At 39.3% G+C, this 27255-nt stretch overlaps 1 protein-coding gene across 6 annotated transcripts in view; it reads right to left on the minus strand.

Annotated features, from left to right (window-relative positions):
• The window catches only part of CEP120 (centrosomal protein 120), a 77772-nt gene extending 51350 nt beyond the window's left edge, over positions 1-26422 (minus strand). For 2 of the 6 annotated variants that reach the window (XM_005305155.5, XM_065599285.1), the window contains exons 1-5: positions 18401-18817; positions 14310-14466; positions 8011-8125; positions 5275-5416; positions 1261-1409 (exon numbers count right to left, since the gene is read on the minus strand). In XM_005305155.5, the coding sequence (XP_005305212.2) occupies positions 1261-1409; positions 5275-5416; positions 8011-8125; positions 14310-14466; positions 18401-18623 (786 nt within the window). In that variant the 5' untranslated portion in view covers positions 18624-18817. Of the gene's footprint in view, positions 1-1260; positions 1410-5274; positions 5417-8010; positions 8126-9808; positions 9866-14309; positions 14467-18400; positions 18844-26250 lie in introns of those variants that run through there. The other 4 variants (XM_005305154.5, XM_065599286.1, XM_005305156.4 and 1 more) reach the window with 4 other exon arrangements.
• Positions 26423-27255: the final 833 nt, after the last annotated feature.

Below are 27255 nucleotides of genomic sequence, written 5' to 3' on the forward strand. Positions count from 1 at the left end.
ACCACTTGTTGAATCAAGGAAGATTTTGTTACCACCCTTACACATCAAGCTGGGTCTGATGAAGAACTTTGTCAAGGCCATTGACAAAACACAAGCAGCTTTCAAGTACCTTCGTGGAAAATGTCCAAGGTTAAGTGAAGCTAAGATAAAGGAAGGTGTCTTTGTTGGTCCTCAGATTCGTGAACTTCTTCGAGATGATGCATTTGACCATGCACTGCGTGGCAAGGAAAAGACGGCATGGAAAGCCTTCCAGTTAGTGGCAATAAATTTTCTCGGAAACAACAAGGCAGACAACTACAGGTTGTTGGTGGAAAACCTCCTCAAGGCATACAAAAGCCTTGGTTGCAACATGTCACTAAAGAGACATTTTTTGCACTCTCATCTAGATTTTTTTCCACTGAACTGCAGAGCAGTGAGCGACGAGCACGGCGAGCGATTTCACCAGGACATTGCAACAATGGAGAAATGCTATCAGAGCAAATGGAGCCCATCAATGCTTGCAGACTATTGCTGGACAGTGACAAGAGATGCTCCATTTAATGAATACAAGAGACAAGCCAAGAAGCGCCGAGTAGACACTGAATAGGACTAAACTATGTACATAATAGTTTTTTGCCTTTTGTTTCATAATAAATGTTATTTATATAACCCTTTTGCTGATTTTTAAAGTGTTACATAAACAGGACAGGTGAAATATCATCATGTAAAGCAACCATAAACACATGAAAAGACCTAGGTTTACAATTTATGATTAAAACTCGACTATCTACACAATATACATAAACATAAAATGTAAAAACTTAAATATCTTAGAAACAGTAGCCAATCAGTTGTTTTAATTGTCATATTTGATTTCAGCACATCAAAATACATAATAAATAGCACATTTTATCTCTGAAGCAGACGACTTCTCAAAAATTGTAGACCAGTGTTTTCAGTGGCACTCACACTGCCTGGGTCCTGGCCACTGGTCTGGGGAGGGGGGCGGGGGGGGGAATCTGCATTTTAATTTAATTTTAAATGAAGCTTCTTAAACATTCTAAAAACCTTATTTACTTTACATACAACTATAGCTTAGTTATATATTATAGACTTATAGAAAGAGACCTTCTAATAACATTAAAATGTATTACCGGCACGCAAAACCTTAAATTAGAGTGAATAAATGAAGACTCGGCACACCACTTCTGAAAGGTTGCCGAACCCTGCTATAAACGTTTTATTGGCATAATGGGCTTAAAGGCGAATAATAATCATTACCTGTTCCAACTGTGTGGCAAATGCTATAGTCACAGACAAAACAAAGTATTCTCTGCAATATTCTGCTGGTCCAATTTGATGATAGCCTTCTTCCTCATTCAGGACTGCTACAATATTTTTAGGATCTAACCCACAAAGCAGAGCAGGCACTTTAAGAGAAGAGAATTGAATGTATATGGTTATGTCCTTCTAGATCTCCAGATCTGTGTATTTTATCTGTTATTATTTTTTTATTTAAGAATCAAAACAAACAAAAAAACCCCACACAACTGAAACCCTCCCGCCCCAAAATTACATCATGGAGCATCAGACCGATATCCACCTGGGCCACTAGCAGAGTTGGAACCTTTAGATCCATCACACAGACAAGGATTGCTTGAGCTAACAACATAACTAATAGCAGTATCAGACTGGCATCTTCTATGTGGACCAGAACATTTTACCAGTGGGTTTCACAGGCATCTGCTTATAGCAGAGGAATTGAGAGACTCGAGTGACTTGGGAATCCCAGGCTCTGGAGGGAAGTGTGCTTTAGCAGACACTGACTCACATGCCCATTCCCACCCTAGGCACGACTCCTTTTGCCCTGTCTCCTCCAAATTATCCCTGTCTCTGCCCCATCTCCTCCCTGTTCCTGGCTCCTCCTGACCACTCCCATTCCCTCACCTAGTTAGTCTGGCTCCACTCCAGGTTCCTCATTGGAATTCTAGTCTTCTTCTCCAAGCAAACCTTAGTCTCACCCCACCTACATATATAGCCTCCAGTTGTCCCTCCCCCTCCCCCCACTATATTCGCCATCTTCATTGACATCCATTGCCCACTTCCCTCCTTCCTCTTTGTAGGAGTCTCCTTGCCCAGCCACTCCAGGTTCTCCTTCTGCACCACAGTTCCTCTTTAGATCTGTAGCCTTTCATCCCACTGTAGTCTTGAGAGGAGTGAGAAGGACAGGGCCCTTCTCTTACACAATCTTTCCCAGTGCCTCCACCCAGAACACAAGTGGAGGTCATGCCTGGACAAGGAGGTGTGGGGAAGAGGAATAAAATGGGTTTCCCCATCTCTCCTTGCTGCCCAGCTGGCTTTGAGGGAAAAGAGAAATGATTCTTTCATTGTGCATTGTTATATTTGAAGATCTCAAGGACAAGCAGCAGCCATTCTGCTGAGGTTACTACCCCACCCTCCCAGTTTGTCTGGTGTTTCTCAGATTTGGAATCTGATCAGATCACTGTTTTGGGGGGTCAGGAAGAAAATTTTCCTTTGGGGCAATAAGAGCAGGATGTCTAATAGTTTTTCCACCTTCCTCACATCATCATGGAGGCCTGATTTTAAGTTAATAAGGAGTGAAGAATTAAAAGATGAAGTTTTCATCTTAAGTAAAGCTCATAATTTGTCACAATTTGTGGGTGAGAACTCAATATCCCAGAGACAAATTTGAGTAGACTCGAGACCTAGGAGATACCTGGTGGTGCCTATTAGCCTGCTGGAAACAGGGAAGACCTTGAGTCTTCACAAACTTCGTAAACCTTTCACATATGCCCTCATTCCTCCTTCCAGGGAAGGGTGAAAATTTAAAGGCGTGAGTTAGGCTGAAGGGAGCCAACCCTGAATATAGGTTATTTAACATGATGCCATTTAACACAGCATTGAACTGTCTTGTTGTGACAGTTCTCAGGGCACCCAGGATTGACAGTCACCTTGTTACCCCTGCTTCCAGAAGAGGGAGACTTTCATGTGGTAGCTGGGGGTCAGCTCCCTAACACCACCATCCTTTCAGCCACTCAAGCACTCTGGTCTGGACTATGCCAGCCCTAGCTTCACCTTGCAGGTTAAACAATAGGTGTACCCCAATTCCTGAGTCCCTCTGAATCATTCCCTTGTGATATCCAGCCCTTGGGTACTTACAGAAATCCCAGATCCTCTGCACCCAAAGATGCACCCCAGTTTTATCTTAAACACTGCTCCTGTAAATCACAAGGAGCTTGTGAGCACTTAAATTGTGGAAGTGGAGAAAGGGATAAAGGGAATTTGAACATAGAGATCTTAGTCTCTAGGAATAGAGCAAGAGTCAAGCTAACAAAGTCAGGCTAACACTGACTCTAATAACACAAGACTTGAAGGCCTAGGTGAGTAGAAAGCGAATGAGAACAGACTGTAAGAGATACTGTTTTGACCTTGTGTTAGATAAGAATGGAATGTAGACTCTGGCAGAAATTAATGAGAAAAAAAGTGAGATATCAGAAAGAAAATGTATAACAAAATACATTTGTTGCTCATTATTGTATGTAATGAAAGGTATAAAAGCTTGCCTAACTGTTTACCTAACGAAGACCTGCCTCGGGAGGGGAACCCCTGCCTGTGAGTACTCTCCCATGCATTTGCAATTGCTCAAAAATAAAGCTGCCTCTGGCTTGTTGCTTCAAACTCAGAGTGAGGACTCGTTTTTCCTCCCACATAATAAAACAAGAGTAGTTTTCAAAAACAATAAAGATTGAACTAGAAATAAAAGAAAAAAAAAAGTGGTGAAAAAAAATGGTTACAATTAAAAAAAAAAAAGAAAGCATGAACCTGGGTCTACACTTATCAACAGTTACCCTTCTAATCTAAGAAAGTCGATTTTCCTCCCCTCCCGCCAAAATTCAGTCTGTTGCAGAACTGGCTGGTTTCTCTAGAACCAGGATCCAAACATTCATAAGGGGTTTCCTCAGTGAATGGATGCAGAGTGTCCTTCCCCATACAATATTATACTGAAAAGAGTTTTTGGTTTCTATTCACAGATAGGGCGAAACCCTGCTTAGCTGTAAAGTTTCTTTTTTTACCTCTAAGTGGTTTTGATTGTTTCTTGTTGCCTCTGCTGGTTTCCCATTCAAAAGTCTTAGGCTATGTCTACACTGGCAATTGAAAGACAAAATTTTTGTCTTTCAGAGGTGTTAAAAAAACAAAAACAAAAAAAATCCTGAAAGGCAAACATTTTGCCGCAACAAGTGCCAGTGTGAACAGCGTGTTGTTGGCAGGAGTGTTCTCCTGCCAACAACGTGAACACCGCTCATTGGGGGCAGAAGTTTTTTGTCAGCAGGAGAGCCGACAAACAGGGGCTACGCTGCGCTACTTTTAGTGGCACGGCTGTGGTGACACAGCCATATCACTAAAAGCGCTGTATTGTAGATATAGCCTTCGTATTATGCAGGGCTAAACAATCTAGCCCTTCTACTGCATCACTGGCCAATCAAGGCAGAGTGACAACTCCCCCTTGCCCATATGGGCCATCACCAAGACACTGTTTCCTTGTGACAAATTTCTACTCCAAATCCATCAAGCATACTTTCAGTATATTATTCCTTAAACATTACCCATAAATATATTTCACAATGGTTATGACACTTTACATGTTACTCTCGATAGATAGTGAGTTTATCAGATTTGGTGCAAGAAATATTTACGAAGAAAAAGGATCCTTTGCCAAGGGGTCTGTGTGTAACACTGGTTTGGGAGCAGGAGAGCACCAGCTCTCTCCCATCTTAAACTAAACATTAATAAAGTTTGCACCTTCTGCTTTAAAATCCATCCCTGTATCCGCATTTTATTTTCCTGCATGCCCTGATCAACTCTTACCCATGTTTTCTACTGCCTCTTTTCTGGACTACTTGATTTCAATACTTTATGATCTTAAGTACAAGCTATCAAAACTACATTCTGTCAAGGAAATAAGCAGCTTGTTTGTTTTTAAATGACACAAACCTCACACCCCTCCTATTAAAATAAGCAAACAAGCACACACACTTTATTGGATCCTGATATGATTGGAAAGCCATTATAAAATAACCATTGCACTCAGTGCTTACAGTGTATTACAGTATATATAAATGTAATAGGTTGTAAATATTTTATATAAAAATGCTATTAAAGTAAAATGCACTTGTGTCCCAAAACAATCATCTGCAATAAACTATATGTTCTTCAGGCACATGGAACAAAACTTTTCTGAATAAAATGTAATTAAATTTGGATTATGCTACTAACCTTTCCCTTCTCTCGGAGGTGCTTCTTTTGCTTTAAAGCCATCCACTGGTGCTTTTGTATCAGTTTCCAACACTATACTTATCTGTATCTCAGATTTAAATTTAGTATATTTGTTGCTGAGCAAAGGATACCATTTTGGTGCCTGCAGATTTAAAAAAAAAAAAAAAAAAAAAAAAAAAAGTGGATAAAGTATGTTCCAAAAATAAGAAAGAAGAGAATGGCAAAGGCATATAATGTGGTTACAGGATGAAATTCATCTTTTGGCAGTTAGGCTGTAGCAGAGTTAAGATGTGCTTCAGTGTTTATTTTCAAAATATCAGACTGATTCTCTGTTACGTTCTACCGTAATAGCTTTGGTTTTGTTATACCAAATTTCTTAGGTAGATTGATGTGGACCAAACCTTTCTGCTTAACAGTCAAGACCTCTAACAACAATGCCTTGATAGCCTTCGGAAGTGCATGGGAAGCAGCCTAAGATGGAGCAAAAAACAAATTAAAGCAAGATCACAGAGGTTTACGGGACCCCATGGCAAAATCTGAAACTGAACTTCTCCCTCCGCACCTGAGACCTGGGGGAGGGTGGCAGGGAGAAGAGGAGGCAGACAGTGAGCTTGCCCCACACTCACGCTGCAGAGGCACCTCCTGTCCCACAAAGCTGGGCATGGTTCTCTGCTCCAGGCATTGTGACCTGGCACATGGGATCACTGCGCACTCAAATTTGGCCCAATGACCTTTCCATCATGACAGAGGAGTGGCCGGGCCAAATCAAAGTGGCACTGTGACCCTGTGGGCCAGGTCACAATGCTATGTGTTCAAATTCCACTGGTTTGGGAGCCCTCTCAAGCAGGGGCTGGGGGTAAACTGCCCCTTTTGCACATGCCCCATCCCAGGCATCCCTGAGCAAGGTTTACTCAAAAGTGCCTGCCATTCACCTAAAAAAATAGCTCTTTAAAAACTGCCATATACCAGCCTTTTGCTTTATTTTTTCCTTTTTAACATTTTTTTATCTCTGTCCCTCTTTCTCCTCTGAGGTAGGCAACTGTGGCTTAATGACTGCAGCAGAGGGAGCAGAAGTCAAGTTATCTGAAGTCTATTCCCAGTTTTGCCCTAGTTCCCTGCATAACCTTGTGCAAATCATTACCTCTCTTTGTATAACAGTTTACCTATCTGTATAATAGATTGCACCCTAACTCACAGGTGTTTTGTGAGACTCATAAGCCCTGTCTGGATACACAAAGAGGGTGTGTTTTTTCAATCCAATTAGCTTAACATAACTGAAAAACTGAATCAAGACACAGACTGACATATTTGAAGCCATATTAGCTGTCCATATTTTAGGCTAGACTCCTAGAGGAAAAAACTGCATATATTCCTTCCAATGCCTGGGCATATTCAACAAGATAACAGGCTAAAACCACCATAGAATCTTTAATCAGAATAGAGAAAAATCTTGTTTTTCTAAGATCTCATCTGACAGACCCTCACCTGGTAAAATTGTATGAAACACAAGCTTTCTCAACCTTGCTAAAATGGGAACCTATGGCTCTAGGGAATCCAAGTTATCATATGACCAGCCATGGTGTAGTTTATACACAGAGTTTAAGACCAGTAAGGACCATTAGATCATCTAGCCTGATCTCCTGTAGATCGCATTAACATTTCATTGTATTGAGCACTATATTTAACATTTGGCTAAAGCATAGTTTCCAAAAATACATCCAGGACTGATTTGAAGATATCAAGAGATGGAGAATCTGCTACTTCCCTTGGTAGTTTGTACCAGTTCCACACTGTTAAAAATGTACTTATTTCTGTCAGTGTTATTGTATTGGTCCCAGGATAGTAGAGACCAGGTGAGTGACGTAATATCTTTTGTTGGATCAACTTCTGTTGCTGAGAGAGACATGCTTCTACAGAGCTCTTCAAAGCAACCCTGAAGCTGTCTCTCTCAGCAACATAAGTTGGGCCAACAAAAGATATCACCCACCTTGTCTACCTTATTTCTAGTTAAAACTTACTGGCTTCAGCTTCCAGCCATTGGTTCTTGTTGCACATTTGTCCTTTAGTACCCACTATTTTCTCCCTGAGAAGGTACTTAAACATTGTAATCAAGTAACCTTTCAATCATGATTTTGATAAACTAAACAGATTCAGCTCTCAGTCTCACTCATTTTAATCATTCTTTGAGTGTTTTTCTGTGTATTATTTCATTGTCATAATCTGAAGGCTTTTTTTTTTAAGAATGGAAATGGTTGTTTCAGCAAATAAGAACCAACTACTCAATCACAGACAAAAAATAAAAATCCAATACTAGTCTGATTATTAGACACAGTTTACAGAGAATTATTTCATATGAAATACAAATACATCAATGTTAATATTGCAATACTCAAAATCTTTAAAATTCGGGAAGGCAAAAGAACCTTCACACATGTTTAACTTGGCAATATCACAGTAATCTCCAATGACCAATTTAAGAGTCAGATGCATTTTACATTTCATCATGTTAATAAAACGTATACAAAATATTTGTATTTGTTCTTCACACATGCTATTAAAATCTCTTTTCAAAAGGTTTTGAACTACATGCTCTGATGAGCCAACATTCCTTCAAATAGGATTTGAGAGCTCTGCAAATTCCTTTCAAAAACTACTTCAGTACCTACAAAAATAGAAAATGTAATAAGTACTGTCAAACTGTCAGTTATTAACATCTCTTCATAACAAATAACATACCTGTTTCTTTTCTTGAGCAGCTCTTAAATCGAGTACAATATAGCCTATATTCTCCTTAGTTGAAGATACAGGATCCAAAGCAAAACACTGGAGTTTGATAGGTGTACGCTGTAGCCTGGAAGAATACTACAATGAAATCCAATTTGTGCCAACAATCCTTGTAATCAGACTTAACTGATGAAAAATGTCACAGCACGGAAAGATGACAGTATAAAATAAATGTGAAAATATAGCAATTTTTTAACTGGTTTACATCGAATTACGGTACAAACTGAATGTACTGTTAAACTTCTACAATCTAACACTGTTATAAATGATAAGGAGGTAGATAAACCCACTTAAAAAAAAAATTTGATCACTAGACCCTCCTAGAGCCCAAGCAATCATGGAAAAGATATAGTGGTATTATATAAACCTGTTCCTCACCAGAAAGAGGCGGGTTCAGATTTTACTCTCAGACATGTAACACCACTTATTTTTAAATCTTATGCTAACAGTTGGACGTATAGTATTAAACTGACACACAAAATAAGCAGCACCACTCATTACAATTGGAATTTCACCTCAGTATTAATTCAGTGGTTAAAAAGGTATAAATACGTAAAACAGACTGTTGAGTTAAATACTTGGTTACGTCTGTTGGTTATTGTCAAGTACTGTGTGTCTTCAGAATGTAAGTTTAACTACACCATTAAAAACAGTGGCCTCAAAACATTTGAAATTATTCCCCCATATACAACCATCAAAATAAAGATGGCTACGGCTGCACAGATAATGCCCCCTAGTGGTTTGTGCATTATCAATATATTTGGGCAGAGATGCTCATGCACTTGTCAGTGGCAAGTGTGAAAAAATTTCTCTGATGCTGGTGGTACCACTTCTGAAAATGCAAAGTAGCTAAGTGTGGTGAGTCTATTACATTGAGCATTAATATTAAGGCATAAAATTGACGCCACATACAATATTATATATGCTCAAGTAGGCTAAGTGACATTGCTGCAGAAACTATAACTCAGAACTGTAACAGGTTTTTTTTACATTTAATATGGTATAGGATTACGTTTTCTAGTAATATATTCCAGTGTATACAGGATAATTTGAGTCCACTGTATGTATTGTAGCTTAATGCTCTTCTGCTATGAGTTTTAGTTTAAAAAAAAAAAAATCTTATGTATGAGTTTTAGACTCCTTCAATGTCACTCATGCTATCATTTGTGCTGTGGCAGCAATGCCATGGTGGAAAACTTTCAATATATACTGTAATTATACATAGCAGATTGTACTACTCAGGGTGGATAAAAATCATTGATTTTTTAAAAATAAAAACTAGGATTTTATTTAAATTGTTTTTTTATATATATAAAATGCTTTTTGAGGAAAAAACCTATCTAAAGATAGTTTTAATTAAGATATCTTTGAGCTACAATGTATCTCAGCATGGAACAGGGATTACAAATTCTAATTTTATAGTATGAGACAATATGTAATGTAATTAATATTTAAGAAAAGTTTTGTAAATGAGTTCCAATAGTTCATGGATTAGGGACCCAATCTTACGGGGTTCCAGGGGCTTCTGTGAAGATTATTTAAGCTGATCTTTCTATCTACCCAACGGACTCGTTATCTTCTAGACTGAGCACTATCAAAGATGCTTAGTTTTACAGTTCTGAAACTGGATTTGTGTCTCCAGAGATAGCAAAAATATTTTTAAATAAATAAATAATATAGAGGTGTGAAATAACAGACCTCAACACTATTGTCCCTCTGCAAATTTGTGTACACAGAGTCAATCCCTTACCTCTCTCTAAAAGTGCAAAGTTCCAAAAAGTTCAATGAATAGAAGATTGTTGGGGGCGGAATAGGTCTGGACAAGGAGAAGAAGTCTGGAGATAAATGTGAGAAGGGAGGGACAGGCAATAGAAACAAAAGCGAAACTGTTTGAGCAGCATATTAAATTGTATTTGTATAACTGGTACATGTGGCATGTGTTTTCATATAAAAACAATGTACGCTAAATTGGAATCACAAACACATGTTGCCTCACTGTACGTTCTCTTAAACAGGTTAAAAAGAAAGTAAAACTAACGATTATATAAATATCGTAGTGTCAAAAGGGGGATTATGTAGGGATATTAAAGAAGGTACTAACAGTGATTCCCCCAAGTGACAGTGACCCCCTCATAATTTGTCCCCCACACTTTAAAATCCAACAGTTTCACCAAGTACAAAAATCTTTTGGGTCTTCTGTTAAAACTTGTAAGCTACTGTCTGTAGAAACCATTGATTGTATCTGTCCTGTGAAAGATACTTTACTACTATGTAAAACTTACAAACAAGTTAACTGACTTTGTTCTTGAAGTAATTGATACAATGCAAACAAACACTATAAGCCGCTAAGTGACTTTCACTTCATTCAATGGCTCCTAAGACAGACCCCCACCCTCTGTGATTAAAGGGCCGGGAGTCTCAAATAAATTAGTACACACCCTGAAAGTGGTAAAGACAGTAAATTAAAATATGGTTAAAATATGGAATGTATGCTAATGAATGCTTGATATACATGAATGGTTAGGGAGGTGCCAGCCTAGAAAAGGAGTATCCATCGGCCGAAGAATGTGTCGAGTAGGACCACCAGACAACCCTCTGAGGGTAAACTGGGATCCACCCCATCACCTGGAAGGATGAGAAACTTTGGACAGTGTGGAGCCTCCAGGAATGTGCCACTTTGGACAGGAATGTGCCATCTGCTGATTGAGTCAGCAACAGCAGGATGAAACAGTTCCCATAGACTAACATAGGAATTAATTTCTATAAGAATGGACTCTAAAGACTGATGACTTTGAGTCTCTGGTTCTGCTGCCAGCCTCCAGGAGCATCAGGTGCACCTGACACAGACTCGGCTCCATCCTCACGACCAAGATACCTGGCCAGTAACTTGGCATGAGCAACTTCTAGGCTGGTAACTATAACACCTATACAGAACTTGAATGAATAATTGTGTGAATAAATCTCTCTCTCTCTATGAATGTGTGTGTGTATAAGAAATAAGTAGTCAAACAACTTTGTTTACTTTTATCTTTTGCTTTATCAGTATATTTACAATAAATGTGGCATCTTTGCCTTATCCCTCTTAATAAGATCCTGCTGGTTTTTATTCTATTGGTATAACATTGAGATCTTTCTAAGTGTAGCCTTCATTGATTTGAGATCTACCATACCTTTCTCTAACTAGAAGGGAATACCTATAATGGCACCAGGCTGTAAAGGAGACCCAGTTTGGGGATATTTTAATTAAGTTCCTCTACCTGTGGGTAAGACAGGCATGCATGCAAAATGCAAACAGTGCAACAAAGAAATGCAAGACCTGGTTGCCCGAATGAAACAACATCATAAGTCTTCCTTCTCAGGAGGAAGCTGCATTGAAGATGATGAAAGGAACATGCAGGATCTTCAAGTTGGTAAACTTTTTTATTTCATAGTTCTTTCTTAAGGACTGCCTGTCTTCCATCTGGACTATTCTTGAATTCTCATGTTTGAGTAAAAAAAATATAGTTGTTACCCTATGGTACTATCATTTTAGATGCATTTGTGATAAAAATAAATAAATAGCTGAAATAGGCAGATCTTCCTTTTACAATTTTACCTTTAAATTAGTACTAAGTGTCAGTTAATGCAATGAGTAATACTAAATGAGCAGTATGGCAACGATAATTAAATAACTGCATTGACTTATTTTGTTTAGGAGACCTCCATCCTCAACATACAGGATTCTGAAGACTATCCACCTTCAAAATCACTATCACTTTCTATAGTTTCAGAATTAGCTGCCAATGATAGTGTTTCAGTCATATCATGTATGTCACATAGCCACAGTATATCACCTGTAGCAAAAAGAAAAAAAAATCTTCATCATCCAGAAACAACTATAGATAAGTTTGTGATAAGAACCAGCATATTACAAAAAAAGGTAATTTATGAAAAAATTGCCCGGTTTGTTTATGCAACAAACTATCCTTTCCGTATGATTGAGAACCCACACTTCATTAACATGGTTCAGTCATTAAGACCAGAATATAGTCCACCCAACAGAGATGTTGCAGGCAAATTGCTGGATAAAGCGTAGGAAAGAGAAATTGAGCAGTGTGCAAAAGGTCTAGAGGGTGAAATTGTTAACCTGAGTCTTGATGGATGAAGCAGTGTCCACAATGATCCTGTTGTATGTATTTGTGTGACAACAGAAGAAAGGAATGTCTTCCTTACCGAAACAATTGATACATCAGGAAATGCACACACAGCAGAATACTTACAAGTAGCAGTAGTAAAAGCTTTAACAAACTGTGAAAAAAACATTCAAATGTCTAGTACGCAGCTTGGTCACAGACAATGCTGCAAATGTATCCAAGATGAGAAGAAATTATTTAGAAGAGAGTCCCAAGCTAACAACATACGGTTGCAGTGCTCATTTGATACACCTCCTAGCCAAAGACTTCAGTGTTCTGGAAATAAAGGCTAATGCGTTAAAATTGAAAAATACTTCTGTAACAACCACTTTGCAGCAGCTGCTCTGAAAAAAGTGGGAGGAACTAAGCTAACTTTCCCACAAGACATGCGATGGAACTCAGTAGTGGACTGTTTTGAGCACTGTATCAAGAACTGGCCTAATCTGATGAGTTTGTGAATAAAATCACCAAAAAAAATAAAATAAATAAAAAAAAAAAAATAGATGGCACTGTCACAGCCAAAGTTCTCAACATTGGGCTTAAGACGGGGGTTCTCAAACTCGTAGTCGGGACCCCTCAGGGGGTCGCGAGCTGTCAGCCTCCACCCCAAACCCTGCTTGGCCTCCAGCATTTATAATGCCGTTAAATATATATTAAAAAAAGTGTTTTTAATGTATGGGGGGGAGGGGTCACACTCAGAGACTTGCTGTGTGAAAGGGATCACCAGTACAAAAGTCTGAGAACCCCTGGCTTAAGAGAAATGTTGACCACATGCTGAATACCCTGAAGCCTATTTCTCTAGCCTTCAATAAAATGCAGGGAAATAACTGTTCTATTGCTGACAAGGTTGAAATTTAGAAGGAACTGAGTGAGATCTTAAAAAAAGAAATATGCAATGACAGTGTTAAATTACAAGCATTAAAAAAAACAAATGGAACAAGCACTATCTCCAGCTCATTTTCTTGCAAATATTCTTAACTACTGGAGAAGAGAAGTTGGCTAAGACATGGACATCTAGCAATCATCCCTCCATAATGCCAACTTCAGAGCTAAGGGTGAACCATTCAAGAAATATATGTTTGCTGATGATATTTTAAAGAAAGTCACACCAGTGAACTGGTGGAAATCACTTAAGCACTTGGATTCAAAGACTGTTGAAGTGATAATCTCACTTTAACAGCAGTAGCTTCTTCTGCCAGTGTAGAAAGAGTATTTTCTTCCTTTGGACTAGTTCATTCCAAATTGAGAAATCGTTTAGGACCTGAAAAAGCACGAAAGCTTGTTTTTCTTTTCCAGATTACAAACAAACAGGAAAATGAAGGTGAAGACGACTGAGTTAGCTGCAGAAGCCAATATTTTAAGTTTCTCATGTTGACCTGACTGACAGTCATTAATTTTTTTTGGGGGGGGGGGGAGGAGAGGGGGGGTTAATATTTCATTTAACTATTTTAGTTTAAAATAATTTTAACAAAAACAAACCTGATTTTAAAAAACTTGAATGTTTAACTAAAATCAAAAATTCATATGCTTGTTTTGTTATAATATTATATGTTTGCTGTTGAAGAAAAAAAATCCAGAATACATAACGTTGTTTTAATTAAATAAAACTATTTAAATGTCTGTCTGGTGATGTTCTCCTCCTAATACAGCATAGCAAGAAAATCCTCCAAATATTAATGATTAACCTGTTGAATTGGAGATAGTTCACCTCCCAATGACTTCATAAATATCTGCTTCATTTAAATGAAATAACCAAACAATCATTCATTTTCTGATATAGCTGTAAAACTAATCCTAAAAGTTTTCAAAATAAATCACTTAAAAAATGTATAGTGTGTACCTTCTAAAAATGAAGCCTACATTTATCTCTGAGTTCTGAAGAATATGCATTAAGGAGAATGCACTTTAATGTAGAAATCCATGATTAAATCGAGTCTTCCTGACTAGTGATTTACATCATGATTTAAATCAAATCCACCCTGGTACTACTGTCATTAAAATTTTTAGAAGCCAAACACAAAGCTTTCATTGGCTGTAAAGATAAAAATAATGACAAAATTGACAATTTTATAATTTAACCTGTGTTGGTGAAGTGCTTTCCTATCAAGCTCCCAAGCCAATTCGGTGGCAAACTCTGGCTGGTCTGCATGATCCACAGGATCCGTAGCTAGCTGTTCACCATCAAACTTTGCTTCTACCACAAGCATATGCTTTGCACGCCTGGGAAAATAGCGTCCTGGAAAAAATACAAAGGCACAACTTTCAGTCATCTCTGCTAAAAACACAGAAGAATCTGTTTTTTGTCAAAAAAACAAACTGTACAAATAGGTTTCCTGTATCATTCTTCTTGAAGTTGTTTTAATATGTATTAATATACTTTCCACGTCTTAATTTTAAAAAGAAGTGGAAGGTGGACTTCAACACCTAAAAGGGGGGGGAAAAAAAGTGTCCTGAGTAAATATACGTGATAAATAATTTTCTATTAAGAAACTGGCTTTTAATGCATTTGATCCCAATCTTGCAAACATGTACGTCAGTAACTTTACTAGTGAGTAGTTTTATTGAATATAATGGAACTACTCACATGAGTAATTTTATTGAATATAATGGAACTACTCACATGAGTAATTTTACTCTCCCATGTGTATGGGATCAGGCACTTACTAAAATATTTTGATTTTTTTCCTTTAGTTCTGGAAGTTCATTGGGTTGTTTAAATGGGTATAATATGCCATGTTTTCTAACTTTATCTTAAGAGCCAGAGCTGAATTTTTATATTATTTGTTGTACACTAACAGTGTCCTAGTACTGTCATAAGCAAGAATAATTCACTGCCTGCTATAAAGAGCTTGCAATCAAAGTTGGACAGACAATACAGTCAGATACATAGTAGGAATATTGCTGGTGCAGATTTTTATTTATTTGTAAGTGGTTCATTACAAGCTGCCATTAAGCTTTACACTAACCCGATATGAAGTTGTTGTTTTTTTAAAACAATAACGGGTAGAGGAAATGAAGATGGAGTCATACCTCTTGTGTTAGTTTGTTAATTTTGTGATTTGGGTGCTCATAACAGCAGGGTATTAAAAACACTCAGCCAGATAAACATTGTGCAATTTGCCCCCCCAAAAATTTTCACAATACTTCATTTAGGGATTTGACTAGCATCTATCTGAATTTAGTATACAAGTTTTCAGCCCAGGAGCATTACCTCTAAAAATGTTTGAGTTGTATTATTGGAATTTAAAAATGTAGAACCACCTCCTAAAGTAAGTATAAGCTGAATTTTGAAAACTACTGGTCCATAAAGAGTAATCAGTCTTACCAAATTTTAATATATACCTGGAGAAGGAACATTATTAAGACTGCAAATATTTATTTACATCCTAAAATTCTCAACACTTCATAAAAAGTAGCCTACATTTTCAAATGTGACAAGTTATTTTGAAAGTACTACGTGGAACTTTTAAAGAGGTTGGCGTTCAGTACTTTATGAAAAGTATGCTTCCTTAAGGTAAACTAAATTGGGTACCACCAATCATCTTTTTTTGAAAATTTAAACCAGCATGTCTCTCCTAGTTAGTTACTACATAGCATGACTCCTGAGACAAGAGAGATAAGAAAGCAGTCTGAATCACTACTCTTCTGGCCTAATGGATTTCTCATTTTAAAGAAACAAGACAGAGTTTTTCTCCTTATGACTGTGAATATAAATCAACATGTATTTTGTATTTACTATAGTTATGTCTCAAAAATTTTTTATCAGACTATGGGAAAAGTTATTTTCAATTATATACTGTAGTGCTGGGCACTTTACAAATAACATTTAGAACAATTCCTGGAAAAAGATCTTCCCAAAGTCACTCACTGAGAATCTAATGCTGAAAACACAGAAAGACACATTGAAGTGCCTGATAATACAGAAATAATCAGATATTTTCAGATACAGCAGAGTAACATTAATTTAGGACAATCTGCAACTGAAGCATAAAAAAGCCCAAGATATTTATTTAACCATCGTTTCCCCGCCTACCAAAATTTCTGAAAGTTAACAGAAGGCTGTAAATTACATTTACAAAGTGTATGTCCAAACTGACACGATTTTCAGAAGAAAGCTCTCTCCTGAGTAAAGACATTTTGTGTAGAGAAATGAGGAATGGATACACCTGTAAGGAACATGAGTCCAAAGCTGTAATGAGGCCTGCACGGAATTTATTACAACACCTAAAACTGGCAGCTCCGTTTGTTCGTTTATATTTTAGCTTTTGTCTTTATATTTTAAATAAATTGCATTTCTACAGGGTTTGGTCAGTCCAGGTATCAAACCTTATTTGATTATGATTTTGTTAAAAAAATTAAGATATAGATCATTAGGATATGGCAAATAAAGGAACATACAAACTCTACTCAGCTTTTTTTAAAGTTGAGTGTCATGAGTATATCAAGAGTTTCAGAAATTATACCTGTCTTTGAGTTACATCTGTAAAATACACAAAACTTTGCAGTCACCCTGTTTGGGTTTCTCTCCCCTTCCCACCCCCCCCCCTTTTTTTTAAAGTCCTCTTCTCCGTTCCCTGTTTATTTATATGTGAAAGCACTGTGCAAACAAAACCGTTAAACTGATCATACACAAACTGCCATCAAATGTTCTAAAAACACCGAAAATTAATTCCTCCTCACCCAATTTCTATTAAAGTAATCATACAAACAGCAACTACAACAGTGAAAATGTTGTTTCCCTTTTATTGTTTCAATTCTAACTTATACATAGCCGAAAACTCACTTTCCCTCAAGTAAACCAGAATCAGGGATTAATCTAACACCCTGGAATTGATTTTTACACCATCTAATTTCATGGTGTTACATGAATGAATGTTTTCTTTCAATATTTTCTGCCATTTAAAATTGGAGAAAAAGAAAGCACCACCATAAAACAAATGAGACAAGCAAAAGTTTAATATTTCTACTCTCCGATACCTTAGGCCTGGTCCCCACTAAGCCCCCACTTCGGACTAAGGTACGCAAATTCAGCTACGTTAATAACGTAGCTGAATTCGAAGTACCTTAGTCCGAACTTACCGCGGGTCCAGACGTGGCAGGCAGGCTCCCCCGTCGATGCCGCGTACTCCTCTCGCCGAACTGGAGTACCGGCGTCGACGGCGAGCACTTCCGGGATCGATCCCAGAACATCGATTGCCTGCCACTGGACCCTCCGGTAAGTGTAGACGTACCCTTTGAAGGAGTACCCTGTTATTTGCATGTACCCTGAATTAGATACAACATCAGGACAAGCAAGCAGAAAAAGGGGGGAAGTTCTTAAACACTGCACAGTTGTTACCCCAACACCTGCTTCACCTTCCCAGTGGAAGGTAGCGGCTAAGAGACCCTTAAGACATATAGGCCCTACTTCACCTTTGCCATTAACGTTAGTCAGTTGCACTGAGAAACATGCCCATTTAAATCAGAGCTGAATTTGGTCCACAGAGCTTTCAACAAAACTAATGAAAGTTTGCTCATTCATTTAGATTTTAAGTAATTCTGATTTTATTAACCGTATGGATCGGCAGGCAGCGATTGATCCAGCGGGAGTCGATTTATCACATCTAGTCTAGACACAATAAATCAATCCCAAAGCGCTCTCCCATCAACTTCTGTACTCCACTGCCACAAGAAGCGCAGGTGGAGTCAATGGGGGAGCAGCAGCAGTCGATTCACCGCAGTGAAGACACCACGGTGAGTAGGTCTAAGTAGGTTATTCACATAGCTGAAGTTGCCTAACTTAGATCTATCCCCTCCTAGTGTAGACCAGGCCTTAGATGGAGACTGTGCCTTTAAGGAGTAACGTAACTTCAGATCTCAAACTATTCTTGTATATTCTTTATGAAGTACTCTGCTGTTGGCAATAAAGAGAAAAATCAGACAAAAAAATACATCCGTTGTAAGGCAAGACCATATACATTATTTAACGGTAATTCAGTCCCACATCCTGGCATGTTATTACAAGGATTACTAAATCCATCATCGTGGTATTTTAGCAAAATTTACACAGTCCAAAAACAAACAGAAAGGGGAAATGAAAGAGTGCAAAGATGTTAATGCCAGGAGACAAACGTGCACGGAGCAAGAGCCAGCGCTGGGCTCAGAGAACGGCGTCGGATTCAATACTTTACCTTCCAGAATGGAGACAACGATCAGAAGCTGGTCGGATTTGGAGACCATTTCTGCTTTGGGGCTGTATGTGAAATCGGGGATGCGGGCTAAGGCTGGCAGCCTGGGGGGTCCCTGGCCCTGCGAGGGGGCGGAATCTGAGGCGGGGCGAGCGGTGTTCCAGTCCGGGCTGAGCCCGGGGGTACGGGGAGGGGAGTCTCGGGCCCTGGCGGGGGGTCCCCACATGCAGCGTCTCAACCTCTACGAGGACAGAGCAGAAAGCCGCCGCCGCCGGAGAGCGGGAGCCGCCACGCCCAGCTCCGCTCGCGGTGCCGCCACCCGCAACCCTTTGCCGCCTCAGACGCTCTTTAAACCAAACCGCTGCCTCCGCCACTCTACTTCCGCCTAGCAACCAAGCGGCACCGGGGAGCCTGGCGGACAAAGAAACACAGAGACTAGGGTGGAAGAGGAGAGAGCGCCGCTTCCGGTCTGGGATCACTCCCGGCCAACCTACAACCCAGCGTTCACAGCGGCGTTTAGGGTGGGAGGAAGCTGCGTGTGTGGAGCAGCGCCACCTGTGGTTGAGGCGGGAGAACGACACCCCCAGCGCTCGAGCTGGGGGCGTGCAAAAGCAACAGAAAAAAGGGCTCGTGCAATTATCCGTCCTCCTAGCTGTGCCACAGGGCTGGTGTGCGAGGAAAATGTCCGGGGGCCTGCAGGAGTGTTCGCGGCAGCCTCATTTGCATACAAATCTAACCCGGCTACCCGTATATAGTTATGCTGGTAAATGTCCACATGTAGACAAGCTCTTACTGTGAAGGAACAAAACGTGGTTTTAGAGACTCCAGACTATTGAAGACTTCCTTAAGAAAAGTAACTTAAATTTCAAAGTAATTAAATTTCTATTTGTAAAATTCCATGTATATCCTTTTCTTTATTTATATTTGTTAATAAAATATTATGGATGTTAATAACTGTGCAAAATATAAACAGAAGAGGTGAAAAACAATTTATTTGTTTTAACTAATAACTTATTCCTAGTATTTACTAACTTGGCACTGAAGTGCTATGAGAAACTATTTTAAAAACATGCAAATAATTCCAGTGTTACAGAAGCTGAGAGACTTGATATAGGGTAAAATTGTTTTTGCCAGGAACAAAACTGAAATATCTTGAGTCTCAAAATTAAATAGCCTCAGTTCACTATTTTTCACCCCTTTGCTCCATATAGCATAGATGATACTCCTGGGACCCAATCTGTATACCAAAATGCAGAAATAAGTCCAAAGACCATAGAAGTTCTTCCAATAACTTAAATAGGAAGTGGATCCAGCCTTTAATTTGCTGCAAGTTTTATGTGCTTGAAATTTTTGTTAATTTGTTCATTTTTAATGCTGATTTTAAGTAACTATACAGTTGGATCAAAAATGCAGAATAATATCTCAAAAATTAAAATTGACTGTAAAATAGTTGTGCATGCAGATCTCTGACATACCATCTGAACACGTCAGGTCAAGAAAAAATGGCCAAAAGCTTTTTTTAAAAATGTACATGTAGACGAGTCACCATTAAAAAACAGTGTTGTCCAGGCAACAATTGCCAACGAGTGGTATCTGAAATATCAGAGTTTTCCCTTTAAACGTAGAATAGAAGATATCTGTGGTAACAGTTGACAAACATTGACTATGTAAAAGCAACTGCAGTACGTATTATATTGTGCCCCACTGAAGTCAGAGCTCAAACAAAGTTGTTGTGGGTTCAGTGAATTTTTTCACTATGATAATGAGGAGCAGCTATCTGCACACATATAGTTTGTCCAATAAAATACTTTACCTCACCCACCTTGTCTCTCTAATATTCTGGGACCAACAAGGCTACAACAAACACTGCATACATATATAGTTGTATCATGTGTGTAGCATGGCTCTGCTTGATAAGGAAAAAAAAGCATGACGGACCTCTAACATAAATGTAGAATAAATAATGGAGAGCAAGACATAAGTGATAATCCTAAAGAAGGATTATTTTTACAGGATCCATAGTATGCTAGATTTAATAGATTTTTAAGACCAGAAGAACAACAAGGAGTCATTTAAAAAAAAAAAAAACCACAAAAGTTTATGCCCAAATAAATCTGTTAGTCTTTAAGGTGCCACCGGACTCCTTGTTTTTGTGGATACAGACTAATCCCCTGATACTTAAGACCAGTTATAGACCCTTAGATCATCTAGTCTGACCTTCATTATAGCACTGAACCTAATAACTTGTGTTTGACTAAAGCATCTCTTTCGGAAAGACATCCAGTCTTAATCTGAAGAAATCAAAACATGGAGAACACACTATTTCCCTTGGTAGCTTGTTCCAATCACCCTCACTGTTAAAAAAAAAAAATGGTGCCATACTTCTAATTTCAATTTGTCTGGCTTTATCTTCCAGCCATTGCTTCTTGTTATGCCTTTCTCCCCTGAATAAGCCACATTCCATCACACTAAGTCACATCCAGCACTTTAGTCATTCTCAGTTTTCTGTCATTGGAAGCCACTAGAAACCAGGCTATGGGCACTTGCTTTGCCCCAGTCTTCGATAGAGCCTGGAGGCAGCCAACTGAAAAGCTACAGAGGGAACATGGCTACAGTGCCTAGGAGATGTGGAGATCTCCACAGCATCCTCCTCTGGACCTTAGCTATAGTTAAAAATTGATCCCCAGAGCAATTGCTGGGGAAGAATGCCAACTCAAGGGCAATTACCCCAAATCAGTTGGGTCCAGCCATCTGTGAGGCTATACAGAATCAAAAATAAGGATTGCAATAGCATTTATTCTAGAAATCAAAGTGAGTAGGTTGTTTGGCCCAAAAATGTAATTAGATTTAGTCCCATTGTGACTCAAAGACTTCTTGTGTCAACTGGCAGAGGACACAGGGACTCCCTGTATCTGATATTTACATGCAGGTTCCACCAGACAGGAGGTACTGGCTGGCCACAGTGTACTGTGTGTCTTACAATGGAAGTCTATTTGCATACTTAGTCAATTGCTAATGAACATATTGCCGAGACTTCAGGAGAAGAAATTAACAGGAAGGGATGAACAATGGGGGAGAGGAAAGTGAAGAATAAAGGACTGGTGTAATACATGTAAGGGTGCAGAGACACACCCTGGCATCTTTCATCTGGGGAGACAAGCAGCCAGTGGGCTTGGGCATATGAAAGGAGGGTCTCAGCAATGTTGGTGGGAAAATGCTGTAAGGACGACTTTGGGTAAGCAAATATTTCTATTTTGGTTTCCAGTATTTCTGTTGGTTTCCAATATTTCTACTTGCTATCACTAGAATGTCTAAGCTTTGTTCAATAAACGTACTCTTGTTTTTGCTATAAACAAATCTAAGTGCTGTGCTTTAAGTGGAGCAGTGATCGAGGGTGTAACAGTAAAAGCTGGGGTGTACTGTTCTTTTGGGAGCATAAGGTATGGGAATTCTGTGAATGTCCAGTGGATCAGTGGCTGGGGACTCCAGGGGGAGGCCTGGAGCACTCAGGGGTGGACTGTATCTATTGCTAACCTGCAAAGGGATGGCAGAGCCTTCATATGCTGAGTGGAGAATACTTGTGTTGCCTGTGGTTGGTGGAGTTAGGAATCTGATCTCTGACATATGCAGACAAATCGGGGAGGTGGTAGGAAGATGCTTCACAATCCTGGGAAGCATCAGACACATTTAGGTTTCATAAGGGTAGCCACGTTAGTCTGTATCATCAAAAACAACAAGAAGTCCTTGTGGCACCTTAGAGACGAACACTAAATTTGTTAGTCTCTAAGGTACCACAAGGACTCCTCATTGTTTTTACACACATTTAGGTTTCCCTCTTCCTCAACACTGTTCAACTTCTGTATTTCATCATGTTTTCCCCCTCAACTTCTAACCTTGTTCCCTCCACTCATATTCTTCTCTAATATTCACAACTTTGCTACCTCTTGCTTTCTCTCATTCTTACATTGACCCCTTTTTACTTTCTTCCATCGTGACAGAGTGTATGAACCCCCATCAGTGACAAAGGGGTTAAAGAGCTACTGTGGACAAGGCTGATTCCCTCCTACCTTCTTCCTCCTTCCCTGCCTCCCCCCCCCCCCCCCCCGCATCATGTCAAGGATGGAGTAAGGGTTTAAAAGTAGGAAGTTCCAGACAGCTGGACGGCTCTGGGGGGTGGGACAGTAGACTGTAGCTCAGAGAAAAGCTTCAGGGAAGCTGCCCTTCACAAGGCCACTCACTGATTCCCATGCCTACTGATCTACCGACAGTGGAATAGTCTTGGCTGGCCCCATGGCGGTGAATCTGAGACAATGCTAAGAAGGACTTGGGAAGTGGGAGCCAGGGCCCTCCCCCCCCTTTAAATGAAGGCAGATTGTTTAGCTTAATTTAGTATAGGGGAGTCCTGTTTTGTGGATTGCAGTGCCCCTTTATGGGTTTAAACCAGAGGCCAGACAACAGGAGTTTCCAGTCAGTAATCTGAGAATTGTGACACCCACCCCACTTCACCCACATTGATCTGGTCTGATTTTCCTCTTTGGCCAGTCTTTATAATAGTTTCCTCTCCGCACTCCAAGCAAGCGTTTTGGTAATAACAATCATTTACTCTAGGAATGAAAATTCATGTGGCTAAATTTCTGCACATTTTTCATCTTTGTGGCTGAAAGGTTACCAGGATGGAACAATCTAATGGCCTTAAGACTTTAACAGGAACACGGGAGCTGGAAGGGGACCTAAATTAACACTATGTAAAGCAAATGACAGCATGAGTAATATTTTAAATGTTTCAGTGCAGCATATTTGTTTTAGTTGATGAGTGAAATAAATAAAGGTGTCTGAAAATGAAAACAAAACTTCAAATTTTAAATAAACTGAGATATAATTCAGACTGAACCAAATGTATGTTATTAAAATCACTAAGAACAGCCACAGTGTTTTGTTCAATAAGTAGTCAACCTCTGCCCAATTACAATTATTGATTTCTATGTGTGTCTACTGAAGTCACCACATAACCTAGGCATTGAAATCTTTCTTGTTAATGCACATGCTCTACAAATTAAACACAAAATCCCCCATTTAGTAATGGGATTAGAATTACACGAGTTTTAATATCCATCTATCATTTTTAAATGAAATTTGCATGTAGTAAATAGCCCATCCATACCCCATGTCTCACTTCTACCTTAACTCATCAAGGAGTCTAAGGGGAAAAATATATATTATAAATAGTAAGCATTAATTATATTTAATTTTCAACTACTTAATGCACTTTATGCCATACTTAGTCTAGCAATAGAATGTATGGCATAAATATGTAAATTATGGCTGACTGGTATTGTTAAAGACTATATAGTCTAAATTCACTCATTTTTCCTTCCAGTCCCAGAAACTGTTCAGCTACAGTAGCTCTCTCTAATCATTAACGTTCCCCTGCAATTTCAGTTTTCACTGATCTCTCACATTCTAATTTTGCACCTGTGCCCTAATTTATCCCTCATTTTACAAGGTTCATTACTTAATTCACAATCTCTTCTTCCTTCACTTCAATAAACATTTTCAATTGCTTCTCCATTAGAGGTGTTGTTGCATCATGTTTTTACCTTATGCACTCCTGTAACCTAACTCAACCCCTAAAGGAACACTGCAGTTCCTTCTATAATTACATTTTAGTTTATTCTATTCCTCTGTTCTTTTCTACCTAGGTTCTTGTACCATGCCTATCACCCTAGTATCTAAGCACCTTCCCGTAGTGCATTAAGCAATGTGACTAACATATGACACATATTTGTTCTCTCATTCTCTCCTCAGGAAGAGAAGTGTGTTCAGTGGAGTGGGGAGTTTGGGATTTTATTTTAATAATAGAGGCAATGGTCCTTATATCATCCCCAAGTTCATTCATCTCTGCTATAGTTAAGGTTGAGAAGCCCTTTCTGTTTGTAGCTTGACTCTTCAAAGTGCTGTAAAATCTGCACTGTTACTTGAAACAAAGAACTAAAAATAAGGGTCTGTCCTCACTGCATGACCTGCTAATGCTCAGGAAGAGCAAACTGATCATTTAGGGAAGGGAAAAACTGAAATAGGAGAAAGATGGTTGAGAATATTTTTTTTGCAGAGAAAAACATTTTCCTCGAAAAAAGAGACCCGAACTGTAGGATACGCTCCTTCAAATGGATTTGATCCAGCTGTACTGAGTAATGGGCCTGTTGAAAAGTTTATACTTAAGGGAGCTGGTATTCAGGTTGGAAGCAGCAACAAAGGAAGTTTACTAAACTAGACAGTGATACCTGGTAGGATTCCACCCCTTTGACTTGCTACTAAGACACTGTAGGTCACTTATGGCAAATTTCACAGCATGGACAGGGCTGGGAGGGGACGGGGGACCAGTGGAAAATTGGTTGTTTATTTTTATATAAATATAGTATTTGAATAAATTCAAAATACCTAAGGATAAGATCCTGTTGTATTTAATCAAGGTTGTGCCTGAGACAGAAGCTATCTCCATGGTATGCAGATGTCTCCTTACTCTATGACTAAGGCCCTACCAAATTCACTGTCCATTTTGGTCAATTTCATGTCATAGGATTTTAAACATCATAAATTTCATGATTTCAGCAATTTAAATCTGAAATGTCACGGTGTTATAATTGTAGGGGTCCTGACCCAAAAAGGAGTTGTGAGGTGGTCACAAGGTTATTGTAGAGAGGGTTGCAGTACTGCTACCCTTACTTCTGCACTGCTGCTGGCGGCAACGCTGCCTTCAGAGCTGAGCAGCTGGAGAGTGGCAGCTGCTGGCCGAGAGCAGCGCAGACGTAAGGATGGCATGGTATGGTATTGCCACCCTTACTTCTGTGCTGCTGCTGCTGCTGGCAGGGCGCTGCCTTCAGAGCTGGGTGCCCAGCCAACAGCTGCCACTCTTTGGCTGCCGAGCTCTGAAGTCTGTGCAGAAGTAAGGGTGGCAATACTGCTACCCCCTAAAATAACCTTGTGACCCTGCTGCAACTTCCTTTTGGGTCAGGACCCCCAATTTGAGAAACGCTGGTCTCCCCCATGAAATCTGTATAGTATAGGGTAAAAGCACACAAGACCAGATTTCATGATCCGTGACACATTTTTCATGGTCATGAATTTCATAGGGCCCTAGCTGTGACACTAGAATCTCTGTGTTAATACATAATTTACAAGAGTTTTATTAGTGAACTGAACTGTCAGTGATCTTTAAGAAACTTGTTAGAAAAAGTGGAAAGAGAATAAAATGCAGTTGCTTTTCATGTATAGTTCTCCAATATACTGGAGATTCAAGTCCCAATTCTCATTTACTGTGTTCTTGCATTGAGTGCAAGACTGGTGTCTTTGTGCTTCCATTTTTCTGAGCCTTTCTAGGGGTCTGTTCACCCCACAATGTAAATTAAAGTAGCCTGGGACTTGTAATATACTCTTGGATGGCTCATTAATCCCCTTGTGCTGGGGCTCTTTCTCAGAGGCGGTTTCTGTCTGCTTTAAGACCTTTTCAGGAAAAGGAGAATTGGGCCCTCACTTTTAGATGTCCTAAAAATTGTGGTAGGGATATCCACCTCATTGGTAAAGAGAACCTTGGGCCTGAGTTCACCTCCCTTCTGCCCCAATTCCTTATAACCATACTATTAAATTTTTAAAAATATCTTAAAGTGCCCAGTTAGCACAAAAGGGGAGAGAAAAGAATAGCAGCAATTAAAAAAAAAAAAAAAAAGTGCAACTTCTGCCGCTAGTGCAACCTCACTGCAGGAAAAACACAGGTCTAGCACATGGTCTTATCAGCCACTCCAAGCCTGGCAAACTTGTACTAGCACTGGGCTCTTTATGACATTGCTTTTACTTACCTCTCCAGTCACAGGCTCCCAGCAGCATTACAAAATATGCACTATTGACTGGCTCAGAGTTTTAACAGACAGAAAAAGTAAGAAAGCGGTAGTAAGGTCGGGAAGGAACAGAAGGATTGCGGGGAGATGAAGTCTCACATCCCAGGTGGTGTTTGGGATTCAGCTAGAGCTGTTGGAGGTGGCAATTTCATCTGGCTCCCTCTCTGGCCCAGTCTGGTCAGGATGGAGATGAAGGAGGTCTGGTATCCCAGGAAACAGCAAGGGTGGCAGCCACGAAGGTGAAGTTCATTTCAAGAGCCAATTTGTCTCCCAAAATCTATTTTTAAGGACCACAAAAGGAAATGGTTAGTTTAGCCCAGCCCATCCCCTTATTATTTTGTCCACTGATTAGACCTAATTTCTGATACCAATTTTGATTTATTGATTTCCACTTTTCTCAGGAAATGTAGAAGTGAAAATCAATATACAAGTAGACCTTTTTGCTTGGACTAATTTAGTTTGTCTTCCTTTTGCACCTTTTCCCACTCAACATTTGTTGTTACAGTTTACTATGACATCTTTTGAACTTATACACTCACTTTTTACAGCTGAGCTCACAATTAGGGTACATTTGTAGGCCCGATTATTACAACATATCCTTCTATAACTAGAGATATAGAATACGGGGGGAAGGAAGCAGAAAGGGTATAAATTAATATACTTTTATACAGTGCTTTTCATTAGCAGATCTCAGAGCACATTACAAAGAAGGGCAGTATCTATAATACAGTTGCAGCCACCTAAACCACCCCCTTGTGGCCAAGGGTGCCTCAACAGTGCTCTGCTCCTGTTTTTCCTCCTCTTCCTTAAATAAAACTCCACAGCTTTGCTCAATTGCAGCCCTTCTCAGGGTCTGGGTATTTTATTAGATGAATATAGTTCCCAAAAGACACCCACAAAATGCATCTTCCATACAGCCTTAAACTGGACACAGCCCCTCCTCCCTGAGATACTGTCCCTTCCACA

This window comes from Chrysemys picta, chromosome 6 (assembly GCF_011386835.1).
Source record: "Chrysemys picta bellii isolate R12L10 chromosome 6, ASM1138683v2, whole genome shotgun sequence".
NCBI lineage: Eukaryota > Metazoa > Chordata > Testudines > Emydidae > Chrysemys > Chrysemys picta.